Source organism: Phyllopteryx taeniolatus, chromosome 14, assembly GCF_024500385.1.
Source record: "Phyllopteryx taeniolatus isolate TA_2022b chromosome 14, UOR_Ptae_1.2, whole genome shotgun sequence".
Taxonomy (NCBI): Eukaryota; Metazoa; Chordata; class Actinopteri; order Syngnathiformes; family Syngnathidae; genus Phyllopteryx; species Phyllopteryx taeniolatus.
This window is the reverse complement of record NC_084515.1, coordinates 4,029,088-4,049,079: the sequence shown is the minus strand read 5'-3', so window position 1 is coordinate 4,049,079 and position 19,992 is coordinate 4,029,088. Positions and strand designations below refer to the sequence as shown.

Below are 19,992 nucleotides of genomic sequence, written 5' to 3'. Positions count from 1 at the left end.
TTTAAATCAAGGAATTATTGTGTTTATTAATCGTGATCAAAGGTTGAGTCATTGTACTCAAAATATTATTACTACTATAATAATCTATCTATCTATCTATCTATCGGGCCATCAAAATAAAGACATTGTGAACGTGAGTTAGTGTATGAAGTGTACAGTGCATCAGTTTATCAAGTTTACCGGGTAAAATAAAGAATCCATAACATAGCAAAGAAATCAGGTTTTGATCAATTATTAGGACGTGGGGCAGCGTAATACGTGTGGCGCATGATGAAATGATGAAACTTGTAAAGTGAGACTTGGCGTGTGATTCTGGGCGAGTGTGCGGCCACAAGTTCAACATGTTCTCATTTTGCTCTCAGTATTTATAACTTGGTCAGCTGACCGCTCACTCGGAATGTTCCACTGCTCGGGGAGCTCGACGCAGCACTCCAAAACAAGACGTTAACTATAACGAATGCAGCACAAATGGGAAAAAAGAAGTCAATGGAGTCCTTACATACGACGTTTGTGTTACACTGTGTAATTTTATGAACAGAGTGTTGGAATTAGGCCGATGTTTTTTTTTTCGCGACCACCCCGCCGTCCAGGAAATGGTACGGTCCTATGTTGAAATTCCGAGAATTGAGCAGCTCAGTTTCTTAGAACTGGATTCACAGAAGTGGAGTGGCTCGGATTTTCGAGGAAACTTTTACAAGGTTAGTTTTTTTTTTTTCTTCTCCCCTCACCACCCTTCCTCGCGTTCCCTTTTCCCCGCACAGAAGCACAACTTTAGGGTTGTCGTTTTCGGCCAGCTTGCTATTTTCACATTTCCCATGTTAAATAAAATTGAGAGAGTCCGTTTTTACAACCTTATTGATAGTTTGTGACTTTTTAGTGGTAGAAGTGTTGAATGCGTATTTTACTTGTTGACTTTGTTAACGGGCTTTTGCGCGGTTGAAAAAGTTGGGCGTTTGACTTTGAATCGTAGCCACATTCTTTTTATGGACGCACTTACGCTTGCAAACTTTTTTACTACCCCGCTGTCACTAACTGTGGCGCAATCGGACCGGTCTGTCTGGTTCGAGCGTCTTTTTTACAGTCTGTACATTGTCGACTGAACTTAACACAAGCGAGGAGACTTGTTTTCGTCCTCCGAACAGAATTTCAAGACAAACTACGAATGGCGCAGGCTGAACTTGAACGCACCGCTGTTGTGTTCAGTTCAGGGCCTAAGTTGCTTGGTGTGGCCCCCAAGTAACTACGCAGAAAAAGCATAGCGTCCTTGAACGCCGGATCGGTTTATAATATCAACATGATCATTTTTTTTTCTCTTAAAAAATTGGGGTTTGGTTGATTTATTCTCAGGTTGGGGTAGGGAGGAAAACATGTAGAGTATAGGATTTAGTTAGAAAATTAGAAATGTGGGGTTCATTTTTTTACCCACTCCATCTATTATTCTTTGTATTCTATTTTTTATTTTGCAGTTAATATTCAAAATATTTAGGCAGTGGACTCTTTGAGCGCATGCAATAGCCTTTATCAGTTCAGTAATAATCCTGTAATTAACTGTATTAAAAAAGATCAAGGCAAAGAGGTTGACAGTACTTTTTTCTACAATTTTACAATTGCGCCGCCTCCTGGTGAGAGAGTGTCAAGTGTCAACGCAATAGCTTCTTTATTACCACAAGATGCACACATCCATCCATTGTCTTCCGCTTATCCGAGGTCGGGTCACGGGGGCAGCAGCCTCAGCAGGGAAGCCCAGCCACTTCCTCTAGCTCTTCCGAGGTGATCCGGAGGCGTTCCCAGGCAAGCCGAGAGACATAGTCTCTCCAGCGTGTCCTGGGACGTCCCCGGGGTCTCCTCCCAGTGGGACGTGCCCGGAACACCTCACCAGGGAGGCATCCTAAATAGATGCCCGAGCCACCTCATCTGGCTCCTCTCAATGCGGAGGAGCAGTGGCTCTACTCTGAGCCCCTCCCGGATGACCGAGCTTCTCACCCTATCTCTAAGGGAGAGCCCGGACACCCTGCGGAGGAAACTCATTTCGGCCGCTTGTATCCGGGATCTTGTTCTTTCGGTCACGACCCACAGCTCGTGACCATTGATGAGGGTAGGAACGTAGATCGAGATACTCCCGAAGCACCCCCCCACAGGACTCCACGAGGGACACGGTCGAACTTCTCGACTTCTCCAAGTCCACAAAACACATGTAGACTGGTTAGGCGAACTCCCATGCACCCTCGAGGACCTTACCGAGAGCTGGTCCATTGTTCCATGGCCAGGACGAAAACCACACTGCTCCTCCTGAATCTGAGATTCGACTTCCCGACGGACCCTCCTCTCCAGCACCCATGAATAGACCTTACCAGGGAGGCTGCAGAGTGTGATACCCCTGTAGTTGGAACACACCCTCCTTTTGAAAAAGGGGGAACACCACCCCATTCTGCCAATCCAGAGGCACTGTCCCCGATGTCCATGCAATGTTGCAGAGGCGTGTCAACCAGGACAGACCCACAACATCCAGAGCCTTTAGGAACTCCAAGCGAATCTCATCCACCCCCGGGGCCTTGCCACCGAGGAACTTTTTAACCACCTCCGTGACCTCAACCCCAGAGATAGGAGAGCACGCCTCAGAGAACCCAGACTCTGCTTCCTCAAGGGTAACCGTGTCGGTGGAATTGAGGTCTTCGAAGAATTCTCCCCACCGATTCACAACGTCCCGAGTCGAGGTCAGCAGCGCCCCATCCCCACTATACACAGTGTTGATGGTGCACTGCTTTCCCCTCCTGAGACGCCGGATGGTAGACCAGAATTTCCTCGAAGTCGTTCTCTATGGCCTCGCCGAACTCCTCCCACGCCCTGGCTTTTGCCTCAGCGACAGCCAAAGCCGCATTCCGCTTGGCCAGCCGGTACCCATCAGCTGTCCCACAGGCCAAAAAGGCCCGATAGGACTCCTTCTTTAGCTTGACAGCATCCCTCACCACTGGTGTCCACCAACGGGTTCGGGGATTGATGCCATGACAGGCACCGACTACCTTACGGCCACAGCTCTGGTCGGCCGCCTCGGCAATAGAGGCGCGGAAAATGTTCACTCGGACTCAATGTCCCCCGACTCTCCCAGGACGTGGGTGAAGTTCTGCCGGAGGTGGGAGTTGAAACTCCTTCTGGCGGGGGATTCTGCCAGACGTTCCCAGCAGACCCTCACAATACGTTTGGGCCTGCCACGTCAGACTGGCATCTTCCCCCCACCATCGGAGCCAACTCACCACTAGGTGATGATCATTTGACAGCTCCGCCCCTCTCATTACCCGAGTGGACAATCCGTGGTGGGCACAGAAGTCCAATAACAGAACACCACTCGGGTTCTGATCGGGGGGGGCCGTTTCTCCCAATCACGCCCTTCCAGGTCTCACTATCATTGCCCACGTGAGCATTGAAGTCCCCCAGCAGAACGATGGAGTCTCCAGCACCCCCTCTAAGGACTCCAAAAAGGGTGGGTACTCTGAACTGCTGTTTGGTGCATAGGCACAAACAACAGTCAGAACCCATCCCCCCACCCGAAGGCGGAGGGGGGCTACCCTCTCGTCCACCGGGGTGAACGCCAACGTACAGGGGCCAAGCCGGGGGGCAATAAGTATACCCACACCTGCTCGGCGCCTCTCACCGTGGGCAACTCCAGAGTGGAAAAGAGTCCAACCCCTCGCGAGAGGACTGGTACCAGAGCCCAAGCTGTGTGTGGAGGCGAACCCGACTATATCTAGTCGGAACTTCTCAACCTCACACACCAGCTCGGGCTCCTTCCCTGCCAGAGAGGTGACATTCCACGTCCCTCGAGCCAGCTTCTGTAGCCGGGGATCGGTTCGCCAAGGTCCCTGCCTTCGGCCACCGCCCAGCTCACACTGCACCAGACCCCTATGGCCCCTCCCACAGGTGGTGAGCCCATGGGAAGGGGGACCCACGTTACCCTTTCGGGCTGGGCCCAATGGGTGCAGGCCCGGCCACCAGGCGCTCGCCTTCGAGCCCCACCTTCAGGGCTGGCTCCAGAGGGAGGCCCCGGTGACCTGTGTCCGGGCAAGGGAAACCTAGATCCATATATTTTGTTTTTTTCTTCATAGGGATGCACACAGTGAAAGAAATTTATCGCAGCATAACATAGCAATCGGAAGTTACTATGGAAATATGCCTCTAATCGCTGTCTGTTGTAATCCACGTGTATCGTGGTCTTATTAGCTTTGCCTTGTCATCGCTCTTCTTGTCTGAGAAAAATAAGAAAAGTTCAATATTGCAGAACCATTTGTGTCCTAACATCAAATTTTTTTAGTTCAAATCTTTAAGGAAAAAAAACTGCTTTAAAACAAGAAAAACACACAAAACAGTCTATAATGTGACAGAAAATATTTGGTTATTTATTACTAATGCTCTTTTTTAGACCCTCAATCATGTCTTAATGTCTTCAAGGAGTAAAGTACCTGAGCATAAAAAACTTCAAACCTAAAAACAAAATAAAGGTTGTTATTATAACTTTAATGTTGTTTTGTTTGGAGGTTCAAGGATTTTTTTATGCACATGCACTTGGTTGGATGTATTTTATTGTTTGAATAAATACAATGGAGACCAGCCGAGGATGTACCCTGCCTTGACTCAGCTGGGATTAGCTTCAGCTCACCTGTGCTTCTAATTAGGATAAACAGTATAGAAAATGGATGGAAAATCGAACAATGAATATGAATTAAATTAGCATATACGTATACACACTGCTGCTCAAAATGTGGAGTCACTAGGAAATGTCGTTACTTTTGAAAGACAATTATTTTTTCAATTATGATATTAAATGAATCAGAAATACAGCCTAGAAATTATGACGTGTTAAAAAAAAACCAAGACATTTCCAAGACATTTATGACCCCCAAACTTTTGGAGGATAGCATATGTATTAGTGCTGCGGCTATCGAATATTTTTAGAATCGATTATGCTACCGATTCGACCATCAAATAATCGAATAATCGAAACGGTGCAGGCGTTATTATTGTCCAGCATTTCAACATTCTATTATCTGTGACTTTGAGTGTGTATGGCTTTAAAAGGCGGGGGCCTGACTTGGCGAGTGACATGGGTGTCAGCCTACGAGAGTGTGGAGTCAGCTGTTGTGAATTTAGGTTCGCGGCTGGCTGTTAAGTGGCTAACCGTTAGCCAGTTAGTGCGTCAAACTATTCAAGTTAACTCGATTAATCGTTGCAGTCATATCGACAGTGTATTTTATGGAAAACAGGAAATTATCTGGCTGACCCAAAATTTAACAGAACAAGAACAAAATTTGTGTTGAACCTTTTGTTCCTTTTGCTCAGTTTTCACAGTACGGCCATGACTGCAAATGGGTGTGTTCAATTTACGCGCCATGCAGGTGATGTCTTGCTCAACTTCAACCGCCTCCGCAGCAGGAATCTCCTGACTGATGTCACCATTCAAGTGGACGGACAGCATTTTTATGCTCACAAGGCCATCTTGGTGGCCTGCAGGTAATGCAGAATTGCAACCGGGCCGCAGGGAGCAATGCGAATAATGTTAACAATGACCCTGACTCCTGTGCTTTCTTTCTAGTGGTTTCTTTTATTCGGTCTTCATGAACCCAGGGAACACAAACCTCAATGTCATCAGCTTAGACTCCAAAATAGACCCCAAGAGTTTCTCTAACCTCCTGGACTTCATGTACACGTCCTTTCTGAACCTGACGGACAGCATGCTGGTGGGCACCATGAACACTGCCCTGTACCTCCAGATGGAGCATGTGGCTGACACCTGCCAGAGGTTCATCAAGTCCAGGTAACCATAGCAGCACACATGGTATACACGCAGGGGTGTCAAACCCATTGTTGTCGTGGGCCACATTGTAGTTAGTTTCCTTCAGAGGGCCGTTGTGACTGAGAAACTATATACAGTAAATGTTTAATTGCGTCATCCTATTATTTTCATGTAATTTGATGACAGTAAAGACATTTGTATGAAATACAATTATTATTTATTTTTTTTCATGCTGCTTTGGTTATGGTTGATTTGTAAATGTCTCCATGCTGAAACAGCCACACTTAGTACTATTTAAAAAATAAATAAATGAAACAAAATATTACTTTAGAATATATTTTTTAAATTAGAAACAATTATGACCTTTTGATAGATAACTGCTAATAATTCAAATAATCATCAGTAAAATTAATTGATTTTCAAAAGGAAATTCAGTGGACCATGTCTTTACTGTTATTGATCAAATTATATGAAAATGACACAATATACACAGCAAAGTGATGGGCAGCTAGTTTTGAAATCCGAAGTCTGGGATAATGATTTGTTCAGCTATTGTTCAAATTACTGTTAAAGGGGTTTTGGTCACAAAAATGCTAATTGGAAATTTTGGTAAAAATTTTAGCAAGAGGCAGCGACTGGCTAGCACATCTGCCTCACAGTTCTGAGGACCAGGATTCAAATCCCGACCCCGCCTGTGTGGAATTTGCATGTTCTCCCCGTGCCTGCGTGGGTTTTCTTTGGGTACTCCGGTTTCCTCCCACGTCCCAAAAACATGCATGGTAGGTTAATTGAAGACTCTAAATTGCCCATAGGTGTGAATATGAGTATGAATGGTTGTTTGTTTCTATGTGGCCTGCGATTGGCTAGCAACCAGTTCAGACTGTAGAAGATAGCTGGGATAGGCTCCAGCATGCCTGCGACCCTAGTGAGGATAAGCGGTACAGAAAATGGATGGATTTTAGCAAGAATCATGGAAGTTGAGACACGTGATTTGCTTTCGTCGGCCACATAAAATGATGTAAAATTAGATCTAGCCCCCGGGGCCTTGAGTTTGACACAAGTGTTATAAAGTAATCCCTCGCATATTCGCAGTTCACTATTCACAAATTCGCCTATTGGCATTTTTTTCCCCTGTGGAATCTCTGCTATTCCCTGAAAAACTCAACTGGCCCTGTCTAAATAGGAATTGATCTCAAGGAAGTGCAATGGTGCATTGAGAAGTTTAATTCGTTCTGTGACCCTCTTTACTCAAAGCACTCATATCTCAAATCATCTTTCCTTATTCCACCCCCCACCAAAAAATAGTCATTTGTTTCAAATAATCTCTATCCTATTATGTTATAAAAGTATACGGTAATGACATAATTACATTTTAAGAATGTAAAGCAGTAAACGTTTTTGCTGCATTTTTTTGCTTCAATTCAGTGGACATGGTGCTGCTCCTTGTGGTGTGTGAAACCTGGCCACGAGGGGGCAGTATAATACAGACACCATTTGTGTTCAAATGTCTGTTGCTAAATAGTTATAACATTGCGACACTGAGGCTATTCTTTAGCCCGTCTACGACATTTTGCATTGTTTGTTAGCATTAAGCTAAGCAGACTTAAAGCCATGTGGCTGTTTTAAATACACCACGTGTAATTCTCTTCAAGTGGAAGTGCCAATAACCAGCTTGAAACCTCTGCCAAACCTGCGCTTGTTGTGAAGTGAATTGAGTTCACTGCAACCATACACCACTCATATCTCAAGTTTTTGCTCGCAAGTCAAAGCAAAAAAAAAATTGTCCTAACAACGGCTCGTAACACGTATAGACATTTACTAACATATTTAATGGAAATTCCTGAATTAATGGAAACACAAATCTTCTGAAGTGGAATCAGTGACGTGCTGGATTATGTTTCCCCAGGCCGTCTTTAAATGTGGATGTTGAAGAAGTGCAGACCGGCATGTTACCCATGGCTGACCAACTCTCCACATTGAGGCCCATTCATGTGACAGAGTTAGATCTCAAAAACAGATACACAGCTACTTTGCCCCCTCTTCAGGAGGGCAGGGGTTACAGTGTTTTCCGGGGTATCAACACCTCCGGCTCCTATCACGTGTATGGTGATCGTCACATCCCTGCTGGCAAGCCCGAAGGTTCCCAACGGATCGGGACCCCTCCCAGAGTATCTTCATTGTCGCAGAAACCATTTTTGCAAGTCCCCAGCACCAACGTGCCTCTCAATGAGTCCTCGGCCATAATCAATCACCCTGGTTTCCACCCCACTATTATTCGACCGGGACCCGCCACCCACATGGAGGAAGACAGTGTCCAGCACCCTGTTACTAACTGCCGAAGATCATCTCAAAGTTTCGGGAAAGGTGTAATATGCAGCCCTCAGAGCCCCCTCAGATCCGACTGCCAGCCCAACTCGCCCACCGAGTCGAGCAGCAGTAGAAATGCGACCTTGTGCCTCAAACAGCCCCCTGATTGCCCCAAAGAAGCCAAGGTGCGAAACTGGAAGAAGTACAAATTAATTGTAATGAACCAAACCCAAGTGAACAAGGAAACTGATGCTCCCAGAGGCAGCCCCGAAAGCGGATCCCCTTCGCTTAGTCCCTGCAGGGGCAGCGAGAGGGAACCCCAAATGGTAGAAGCAGCCAGTGAACACAGAGAAGAAAGTCCCCTGACTGTTGACGGGTAAGATTACATATATCCACTGTCAGCTACACAGAGTTCATTTTTGTTGAAGAGATCCAAAAACACTGCAAGGTTTTGGAAACAAATTCCTATCTACTATATCAGTGGTCAAAAATGAGACAGAGGTTTTATTGCTAAAGAGTACCACCCGCAAAAAAAAGGACAATTTAATATTATTGAACGCCACTGTATTATTACGTCAGTTTGAACATTAACACTGTGCTTAAATACAGGATTTTGTTTTAATGTACTTCAATGATTGATGGTTAAATGATTCAATTAACAATCAAAAGTTAAATAAAAAATACAGTTTATAAAAGGAACAGTTCTTAAAGATTGAATACAAATGTAATGGACTTAAAAGTTAAATACATCTCAACTGTACTTAAATGTAAAATATAAAGCTACTGTAACATTATTCGCAGCTGAAACAAAGGGTTGTACATCAATAAAAATTGAACATAAAACATAAGACAATTGAACATAATATAATTTAAATAGTAAAGCATAACTCCAGTAAGACACTAAAATAAGGGCTCAAGTCTTGTGCTGTGTTGAATGCCAAGGAATAAAAATGGGGAGCAGGGAATGGGTGAATGATTCCCACCACAGCTTGAGTAACTTTCAAATCATGAATGGCCTTCCTTCTCCGCTTCCAGCCACCGCAAATGTTCCTCCTGTGGTTGCGATAGCCCTCAACAAGTGGAGACCACTCACCTCTTTCCCGACGACTCTTACTGCAGGGAATCGAAGTTCTCTCCATCAAGCTCTGGTAAGTACAACCTGGCCCCCCTCCATATTCTAAAGTATTTACACGCTGTCTAAAAAAAAAAAAAAAAAAGGCCTAATGATGACATACCTTTTGCTCACAGAGGGCTTCCCGGAAGAAGATTCCCCTAAAGATCACACGGGCCAGGTCCACAGAAAGAAGCCGTACAAGTGCGACTGTTGCCAGGCTGCCTTCCGATACAAGGGCAACCTAGCCAGCCACAAGACTGTTCATACAGGTAAGTAGTTATGAAGTGTAAAAACAGAACACCATATACAGCAAATATGAAAGGTCTACACACCCCTCTTCAAATGCCATTTTTTTGTAATAGAAAAAATAGAGACCAATGTAAATCTTTTCAAAACCTTTTCCACTATTAATGTGACCTATAACCTGTACAATCCAATTTACTGTCGTTAGATTCAAAACTCTTTTTGAGAGAAATAAAAATAAACAACTGAAATCTCTTGGGCTGTTGCTCTGTTCAGAATTAACCACACAGATTCAAACTCACGTTAAATGAGTCAGCACACACCTGCCACCATTTAAACCCTAAATAACCCTAAATTAATTTCAGATGTTCTAGTAAGCTTTTCCTGACATTTTTGCCTGAAGGTTTTGTGCCAACACTGACTACTGTCTCGAACTGTTCATAATTCCTTCTACCACATTCTACCCACATGCTTGGGAGATTTTGTAATAGTCCAATGAAACCAAGGCTGACCTTTTTTACTTTTCTTCAGCTGGAACTGGTTCCTTAGACAAGGTGGAAAGAATTATGAACAATTTGAAGTGGCAGTCAGTGTTGCACAAAACCTTCAGGCAAAAAATGTAAGGAAAAGCCTACTAGAAAATGTGAAACATATACAGTATGAGGTTATTTAGAGCCACTTTAAATGGTGGCAAGTGTGTGCCAACTGCCATTAAACATGAGTTTTAATGTAATTGGTTAATTCTGAATGCAGCTCATTCCAGTTAGGAGGGTGTGCACACTTGTGCAACCACATTATTTCAGTCATTTATTTTACTTCCGCTCTCAAAAAGATTTTAAAAATGAATTATTTATTATTATTATTTATTTATTTTATTATTACTATTATTAATTACATTTAATTCAAAGCAAAAACCTGGCATTTGAACAGGGATGTGAAGACTTTTTATATCCATTGAATACAGGTGAGAGAGATTTCTGCGTAGATTCATTCATCGCTTGTATAAAAAGAATATATTTTATACATATAAAGTATAAACCAAAGTTGTTGTTATTGTAGGTGCAAAGCCATACTGCTGCAACATCTGTGGTGCTCAGTTTAACCGGCCAGCTAATCTGAAGACACACACTCGCATCCACTCTGGGGAGAAGCCATACAAGTGCGACACATGTGGTTCCAGATTTGTCCAGGTGAGAAACTCTTCCAGACCTTTCCCAATTTATTCTTATATTCCACAGAAGTAACACTTCTCTGCCGACTAGTTAACAGAGTGTGTTTAGCTTCAGCCTAGACTGGCATACTTTACCATACTTGTGTCAAATTCATAAATAATGATTTAGAATTCTACACCAAAATGTTCAACCAAACCATATGATTTCGTCAAGCAAAAGTCCCCACACTTAATGCGAAGATATAATGCGAAACACCATAGACTGGCTAACAGAAATTAGCATAGTTGTGATGGGCCTTATAAACCTTTTCAACAATTGTTACTAATAAATTAACTTACTCAGTATGAAATCGGGGCCTGAAGGTCCAGGGATTGAAGAAAGACACACTGAGATCTTAAATAATGGTTTTCGGACTACCGTATTTTCACGACCATAGGGCGCACCGTATTAAAAGGCGCAGTCTTAGTTACGGGGTCAATTTCTGTATTTAACACATACATAAGGCGCACCGTATTATTGGGCGCAGGCATGTTGTAAAACATACGCTATCTTAAAACATACGGTAGCATGCATGCACGCTAAAACAATGTTTTTAAAAAGGCAGCAGCAGCAAAACTGAGTTCGGTTGTACTTTATTGAAGTATTTAACAATGTACTCACGTTACTTTTTGATCAATCCTCATCCACAAATCCATCAAATCCTCATCTTCTGTATCCGAAATGAACAGCTGGGCAAGTTCTCCAACAAACACGCCAGGTTCCCTCTCGTCATTGTCAGAGTCAGTCCCGTTGCCGGGGGGCTGTGCAGCAATGATGCCGGCTTTTGCGAAAGCTCGGACAACAGTCAAAGCAGATACCTTAGCCCAAACATCCACAATCCATTCACATATGGTGGCGTAACTCGCCCGGCGTTGCCTCCCAGTCTTAGTTGCACTTGGTTTTTCACAGCGGCTGTGAGATGGGCGCGCATGGAGTCACAGATCAACAGGGACGGTGACGCGTGGAAAAAAACATGTGCCCCGTTGTGCGTATCGCTACCGTGGTGGTCCCCTTCTTCTCTACAGTGTGGTTCACCGGGATGTCGAAAGTGAGCGGCACCTCGTCCATGTTGGTAATGTGGTTGGGCTGGATGTGTTTGTTGGCAATCTTTTTAGTGCAGTAGGAGCGGTATGATGGCCACCGTTTCCTTGTAATCCGCCGGAAATTGCTGCACCACGGTAGTCCTTGCCCGGATGGATAGATGGCGCCGTTTCATAAAACGAAAGCACCAAGACGGACCTCCTTGAAAATGTTAGATTTTCATTTCTTCTGCAAGCGTCGAATGGTGACTGTAGAGACGCTTCTTCCGGCTGGTCTTTGCTCATTAATCCATTGCTCAAGTTGGTCTTCCAACTCGGACCACCTCGCCTTGTTTCCGGGGAAACTCAGCTTCGTCTTCTTGACTTGGCGAAGCTCGTTTTCCTGCTTCCTCCACTTGCGAACCATGGATTCGTTGATCTTGAATTCTCTCGCGGCTGCTCGATTCCCATGTTCCTCCGCGTAACTGATAGCTTGCAGTTTAAACTGTGCTTCGTAAGCGTGTCTCTTCGTAGGTGCCATTTTCGGGGGTCCTTAGCCAAACCGATGCACATACCGGAACTATATACCTACTGGGGGCGTGCCTTTAGCGTCTTCTGTCATGCGCACCCTTCCCCCTATACGTCCGCATCCTGTCCTCAGTCACGTCCGCCTTCCTCTATATAAGCAGCGTGTCGGCAGGAAATGCTCCCAGTCAGTCAAGCGGAGCGCTCATCAAAGTCACACAACAACATTTACAGATTTTGGAACTCTGTGCACACATAAGGCGTGCCGCATTATAAGGCGACCCGTCCATTTTGGAGAAAATGTAAGACTTTTAAGTCCAATTTATGCTCGTGAAAATACGGTAATTAAGTGAAATTGGAGAATTATCACATTAAGTGGTTGGGAATGACTGTTCGACATTACTACACTGTTGAAATTATGATTATTTTGTTGTTTTTTGGCAGGTGGCCCACCTTCGCGCCCATGTGTTAATTCACACAGGAGAAAAGCCATACCCTTGTGAAATCTGTGGGACTCACTTTCGCCACTTACAGACCCTGAAGAGTCACATGCGCATTCATACTGGAGAGAAGCCTTATCATGTAAGTTTGCCAGTCAAATCTCCATTCCTTATCCACTGTGTACCGCTGAGAAGAAACGAGTAATACCATTTCTGACAAGTGGTAATCCAAATAGATAATGGAAAGGATCTGAGCAGGCATGTAATTTATGCACAACTAAGGGGTGGAAAATATCTGATAAACCTCCAGAAGGTATCCTATCCAAGCATCAATATGAACACCTGTAACAGTACAGTATCAAAACCAACTAAAATATGCCTAGATTAAAAATAAATTTCATGAGCAAGATTCTACCAACTGCATGTGATATGACTACTTTTCCGGTGATGGTCATCTGACCGGAGTGAGCAAAACTGTGGTTACCGCTAACGCCAATGCTGGTTCAACTGCGTGAGAAAAGCTCAGCAGTATGTGAGCATTTCAGCCACCCAGTTGAGATGGAAATTGCAAAGTCGACAGACATTTTGCTGTAAGCGCTTTAAAAAAAAAAAATATTTGAACATCACATTGAACATCTTATCTTAATGCACTTTCAAAGATACCATCCCGAATATAAGTAATACATAACATATATAAACCTTTTTCAACAAATTTGTTTGTAAGAACTTATTGAAGTGTTAAATATTATCTTTCTAATCAACCGGACTTGCTTGAAATCTGCTTGTTGTAGTCAGGATTTATCCAACGTTCAATTTTATAGGTTTCCAATGGAAAGTTTTCCGCCTTGGAAAATTTCGGGAATTTCGCAACCCTCTGCAACAATGCCAGTCTAAATTGTGCCTTTTGTTCCTCAGTGTGAAAAGTGTGACCTCCACTTCAGACACAAGAGTCAGCTGAGGCTTCATCTCCGACAGAAGCACGGCGCCATCACTAACACCAAGGCGCAGTACCGCCCCACATCCGGCAGCCTGCCCTGCTGACTGCACAGCCTCCTTTCTTTGTTCTTTTTTCCCCTCTCCATCGGCCAATGTATTGTAAAAACAAAACAAAAAAAAACTATTTTTGTAATCCAAAGAACCATATTTTGTCAATGTTTGACAATTTCAAGTATTTCAGAGTTTATATTTGACCACCTCAAACAACAATGTACATTTTGGACTGTGAATTTGAACACATGGTTTTCTCGGTAGCCCAATTTTACCATTGAATGGCAGGATTCTTTTCAACACAAAATTACTGTTAGTTTGCTCCAGTATTGGTACGAGTTTGCCCACAAACGTCATCATTTATATTTTGTAAATAAGATTGCCATCTGCTGGCAGAGCATGGACATCTTGCCCATGAGTTTTACTGAAGGACAGTGACGCAAGATGCTTGTTATTGTCCCTTCTGGTACATATTTTTATGTGTACAGATTGACATCCCTTTGTATTTGTTTTGTATGTACAGTATAATCTTTTCATAAGCCATCAATGGTATTTTGCACACACATTGCTGTTATTCAGAATGTCTTCATACTATTAAGATGTTTTTTTCTAATGTTACTAATATGTTAAAATGTTCTGTAACGCATGTCCCCTGTCCTTGATGCAGTTAAAAAAATATTTATTTATATTCAACCTTGCCATATGGTCCCAATTCTGGTGCTGTAGTGTTTTCTGAACAAACTACACCTTTGACCATACTATGTGTATTATTGTGCCTTATATTCAAACGTTTTATTGGCTACTGTCTCTGACTTTTAATGTAAATGCTATGTACATTAATGCTTTTTGTTAGTTGTGCACTGTATGCCGCTCTTAAAAATGCAGACAAGCTAAAACATGCTCAGGAATATTGCCTATATGTAATCACATCTTTGTAACTGCAGAATACATAATATATATTTATATTTATGAAATAGAAATAAATATGCATACCGCAACATCTGGAACACCTTATTATTACACATCCTACTTATGACTACTGTTTTGGTGGTGGTAAGGCCATTTAACTATTCTTTATCCAAGGTTTATAAAATTACGCAATTTACTGTTTAACTTACTTATAGTTAATTAAGATAAGTAGTTGCCATTGTAATTATTTTACATTTCACAATTTTTTTCCATGAGAAACGTACTACTGTGGCAGAAAAAAAGGTTGGGGAAACTTTTACTTAGTTAAAAAAATTATCTTTGAAAAACAAAACAAAAAAGTCTTTGGCCCCATCTCATGCCTCGAAAATTATATTCAGAAAACCACTGCACCTGAGGAAAAACAACCAATCAGAAGCAGAAGGCCTGACTTCGGAGGCAAAACTATAGAGGAGTCTGGACAGTGACATACGCTAGTGCCACATTGTCACCCAGCTCGACATAACGTCACTATGAAATGCAACGACTCCTAAATTTACCATATGTAAGGGTTATTTTCCACAGAACCCCCCCCCCCCCCCTCTCTCTCTCTTTATATATATATACACATCCATCCATTTTCTGAGCCGCTTCTCCTCACTAGGGTCGCGGGCGTGCTGGAGCCTATCCCAGCTGTCATCGGGCAGGAGGCGGGGTACACACTGAACTGGTTGCCAGCCAATCGCAGGGCACATACAAACAAACAACCATTGGCACTCACAGTCATGCCTATGGGAAATTTAGAGTCTCCAATTCATGCATGTTTTTGGGATGTGGGAGGAAACCGGAGTGCCCGGAGAAAACCCACGCAGGCACGGGGAGAACATGCAAACTCCACATAGGCGGGGCCGGGGATTGAACCCGGGTCCTCAGAACTGTGAGGCTGACGCTCTAACCAGTCGCCCACTGTGCCGCCGCCTCTCTCTCTCTCTCTCTCTCTCTCTCTCTCTCTCTCTCTCTCTCTCTCTCTCTCTCTCTCTCTCTCTCTCTCTCTCTCTCTCTCTATATATATATATTTCACGCTAATCTTAATCATCATGGCCAGTTTGTGAACTGTAAAAGAAATAGGCTTATTAGTAAGATAACGTGCACGTTTTTTGACCAAGTTTTGAAGTGTGCATTGGTGCTTGCACCCCCCTTTTGAAAAAATATCATTTTTGATGCAAAAATAAATTCCTTCGTTTTAAGTAATGATGCTAGATTTTGCCTAATTAATATTTGATTAATATAGCGTTTACCTCGCACAGGCTTCATATTTCTGTTTTTTTAGGAAAAACCGTGACGAGAGGAACAGCTGAGAGCCACGCAACAAACCATTCAGACCCTTGTTGACAACATGGCGTCCATAAACCACGTGACGCAGACCGACCCTATGACAGAGCAGTGCGGTGAGTGCAGAGTGCCAAGATGTTTTCTGCGGCTTTGCATCGCAGGCACACCACTACGCCCTCACAATTTTTTTTTTTTAACTTCAAACTGATATTTAGTTGTACAGTAACACTCCATTACAAATAAGGTGCTTTTCTATAGAATCAGATTTGTGCCAAAAAGATTCACACAAAACTTTTGAAATCGCAAACATGCCCTTAAGATTTACACAAAACTTAAATCGCAAACATGCCGAAAAGATGCACACAAACCTTTTGAAATCGCAAACAAAAAACATGACCGTCAAACAAAACTTTGTGAATTGCAAACAAAAAATAAGACTATGAAGAGATATAAAGTAATTTAAGCACCAAAAAATCATCTTAAAAGTAAATTTTATTACTTGCAATGATGATTTTTTTTTGCTCGCAGTGACAACTTTTGCATTTGCGTTGCCTGTTTTGTGCTTGTAATTCCATTTCCGTGTCTGTGCGTGTGCTGCCTGACTTTCTGCGTTTGACTTTTGGCACAAACCTTTCGGACGGGTGGGCTTTATGAGGGCTGCGTCCTAATTGGCTAATTAGTTTTTAGTGACAGCTCCGTGCCCCCAGATGTTGTTCTGTCTTTGGCGCCGTGGGGTGGGAATTTTCTCTACTACAAATCCTAAGTAACTTGTAGGATTTCCTGCAAGAACTTGATTATATACAATATCTACTTTGATAGTTAGCCAGTCTTTCTTACTAGGTGCTGACAAAAAGAATAGAATTACAGATAAAGACAGTTTTCCTTTCGATAATCTCAGGGTTTAATTCAATAAGTTTGTATTCATATAAAATGATTTCTCCTCTGAAATAATTTAGTTTTTTAGGAAAACAAGCATTAGGATATACAGCAGCTGAAATAAGTACTTAACATGTTACAATTTGTGTCATTAAATATACTTCCAAAGGTGCTAATGACCTGAAAATTTGACCAGATGTTGGGAACACCCCAAGTAATCTATACATTACAAAGAAATTAAGTTGTGTAAAAATCTGAAATGACACAGTGGAAAGCTACTGAACACATGAAGAAAGGGAGGTCCAAAGGCATCGAAAGCCAAGACAACACCTAAAATCTATCAATAATCAAACAGCAATCCAGCCCCTTGTCAGCGCAAATGAATATCAGCTGGTTCAGTCCTAATTGATGGCCGACAAAAAAGTCTGATTGCCAAGGTGTGAGTCAAGACACATCTCATGATGGGTAAGAGCAGAGAGCTGTCTCTAGACCATCGCAGTTGTTGCAAACCATAACTATACGGCCACCGCGCAAGACCCCATTGCTGAAAAAAAGCATGTCAAAGCTTGTTTAAAGTGTGCTGAACAACATTTGGACAAGCCAGTTAAATACTGGATGGGAATATAGTCTGGTCGGGTGAGAGCAAAATGTAACTGTTGGGATGCCATAATGCACACCATGTTTGGAGGATTAATGGCACTGCATATCACCAAAAAAAAAACAAAAAAAACATACCAACAGTGAAGTTCGGAGGTGGGAACATGATGGTGTGGGGCTGCTTTTCAGCAAGTGGCACTGCTGAACTTCACATTATTAAAGGAAGGATGTATGGGCAAATGTACCAAGACATCTACGAGGATGATGAACATGAAACAAGGGTGGACATTTCATCAGAATAATAAGGATCCAAAACATACTGCCAAGGAAACTCTCAATTGGTTTCAAAGAAAAAAATAAAGCTCCTAGAATGGCCCAGCCAATCACCTGACTTGAATCCAATCGAAAATCTGTGGAAAGAACTGAAACTCAAAGTCCATAAAAGAAGCCCACGGAACCTTCAAGATTTGAAGACTGCTTGTGTGGAGGAATGGGCCAAAATCATACCAGAGCAATGCATGCGACTAGTTTCGCCATACGGGAGGCGTCTTGAAGATGTCATTGCAATCAAAGGCTTTTGTACAAAGTATTAAATAAATACCATATTCCCTTTCTTCATGTGTTGAATACTTTTTCCCTGTGTCATTTCACATTATTACACACAACTTAATTTAGGATCTTATTTGTTCTACTTTCTTTGTAAGTTTGGATTACTTGGGTTGTTCCCAACATCTGGTGAAACCATGTCAATAGCACCTTTGGAAATATATTTAATGAGAAAAATGGCGATGTGTTAAATACTTATTTCAGTCCCGGTATGTATGGAAATGTATAGTGTATACTGTATGTGTATTTATTTTTGTAAATGATCACTTAAACTATTAGAAACAAGAGTAGTATCCCGTGGTAAAATGGCAAACAGATAAGAAGGTATTAAAAACAGATAATTCTGAAGCCTACACTGTAGTCTTATTAAACTTCCATCTTAGACTATCTTCGGGTGCAGTCTTCCCCAGTCGGCTTCTGCTGTGAGAATTAGCAAACAGTACACTATGTGTCCAAAACAATTCACAGCGAATGGTCCTGGCTTCAAGCCTTGGTTTGTTTGAACAGTTTTCATTGCTCTAATCTAATTAACCTTAATGTCTTTCAGCCAATTGAGCAACTTCTCCAGGATCACAGCACTGATGCAGACCCAGATGATAGGCCGGTGTTGTCAGACTTGCCCCATATATATAGTAGACAGTACGGACGAGTCAGTATGGTAGCTAACGTTAGCAATACAGAGAGCTGTTATTAGCGGCTAAATTGTTGATAAACTGTGACTGTGCGCTTCTAACATGTTACTAGCATAATGTTACAACGTCACTTATTCCTAGTACAGCATTGACAACATATATGATAGATACATTACTTATATTTAATTGAAGTGATTCAAAATAGTTGAACTGTTGTCCACATGTGCTTGCTCCCATACAAGACGCATGCGCAGTAGAGAAAATTGCAGCCCCACGGCGCCAGACAGAACAGAAACGCACGCCAAAAAACAAAACAAAAACAAACAAAAAAAAAACGAAACCACACACGTGGAAACAGAATTACAAGCAAAAACAGGCAACGCAAATGCAAAACTCGTTATGGCCAGCAGAATATATATATATATATATTTAATATTTACATTTAAGATTTTTTATTTTTTTTTGCTTAAATTACTTTATATCTCTTCCATCCATCATCTGTACAGCTTATCCTCACTAGGGTCGCGGGTGTGCCAGAGCCAATCCCAGCTATCTTCGGGCGAGAGGCGGGGTACACCTTGTACTGGTCGCCAACCAATCGCAGGGCACACATAAACAAACAAGCATTCACACCTACGGGCAATTTAGAGTCTTCTATCAACATACCACGCATGTTTTGGGAATGTGGGAGAAAACCCACGCTGCCACAGAGAGAACAGGCAAACTCCACACAGGTGTGGCCGGGATTTGAATCCCTGTCCTCAGAACTGTGAGGCAGTCGTCCACCGTGCCGCCTATATCTCTTCAAAGTCTTATTTTTTGTTTGCAATTCAAGAAGTTTTGTTTGATAGCCTTGTTTTTTGTTTGTGATTGAAAAAGTTTTGCATGAATCTTTTTGGCATGTTTGCATTTGAAAAAGTTTTGTGTGGATCTTTTTGGCACAAATCTGATTCCATACTTTTCTGGGGTAACACGGTAACACAGGTCAGCGTGAGGCCAAATGTGTGTGCCCATAATGAGTGTGGCTCCACCTTGTAAGTCACACCTTGCCAGGTGTCTCTGAATGGTTGTTTTACCACGGGTGTGGTGTTTTCTTGTATATCAAATTAGAGGCAAAAAATAGGGATGATATTTTTCACATATTCATCATGTACAACTGACAAATGTCACGACAACTGTTTCAACAATTCTTTTGTTTGTTTTTGTTTTTTTTCAAATTGCAAACTCCCCTTTTGGATGGAAAAGTCAAAACATGGATATTTCAGTTACCAATATGTTTATTATTGCAGCAATTGGTTTCAGTGGTGTAGAACTAGCGCTCAACAAACATAATAAATTCACAAAAAATGTGGCCAAAAGTGTGATTTTTGGGGGGGTGGGGGGCTTAATTGGAAGTGATTTATGGATCCAGT

The 19,992-nt window shown here is 42.5% G+C and overlaps 1 protein-coding gene across 1 annotated transcript; it reads left to right on the top strand.

Annotated features, from left to right (window-relative positions):
• The first annotated feature begins 551 nt into the window (after nt 1-551).
• Nucleotides 552-14,629, top strand: bcl6ab (BCL6A transcription repressor b). The gene is made up of 9 exons (XM_061796479.1): nt 552-698; nt 5,332-5,502; nt 5,585-5,806; nt 7,692-8,468; nt 9,128-9,240; nt 9,341-9,475; nt 10,509-10,639; nt 12,649-12,786; nt 13,560-14,629. Exons 2-9 carry the CDS (start codon nt 5,348-5,350, stop codon nt 13,683-13,685), a joined length of 1,797 nt encoding a protein of 598 aa, XP_061652463.1. The 5' UTR covers nt 552-698; nt 5,332-5,347; the 3' UTR covers nt 13,686-14,629.
• Nucleotides 14,630-19,992: the final 5,363 nt, after the last annotated feature.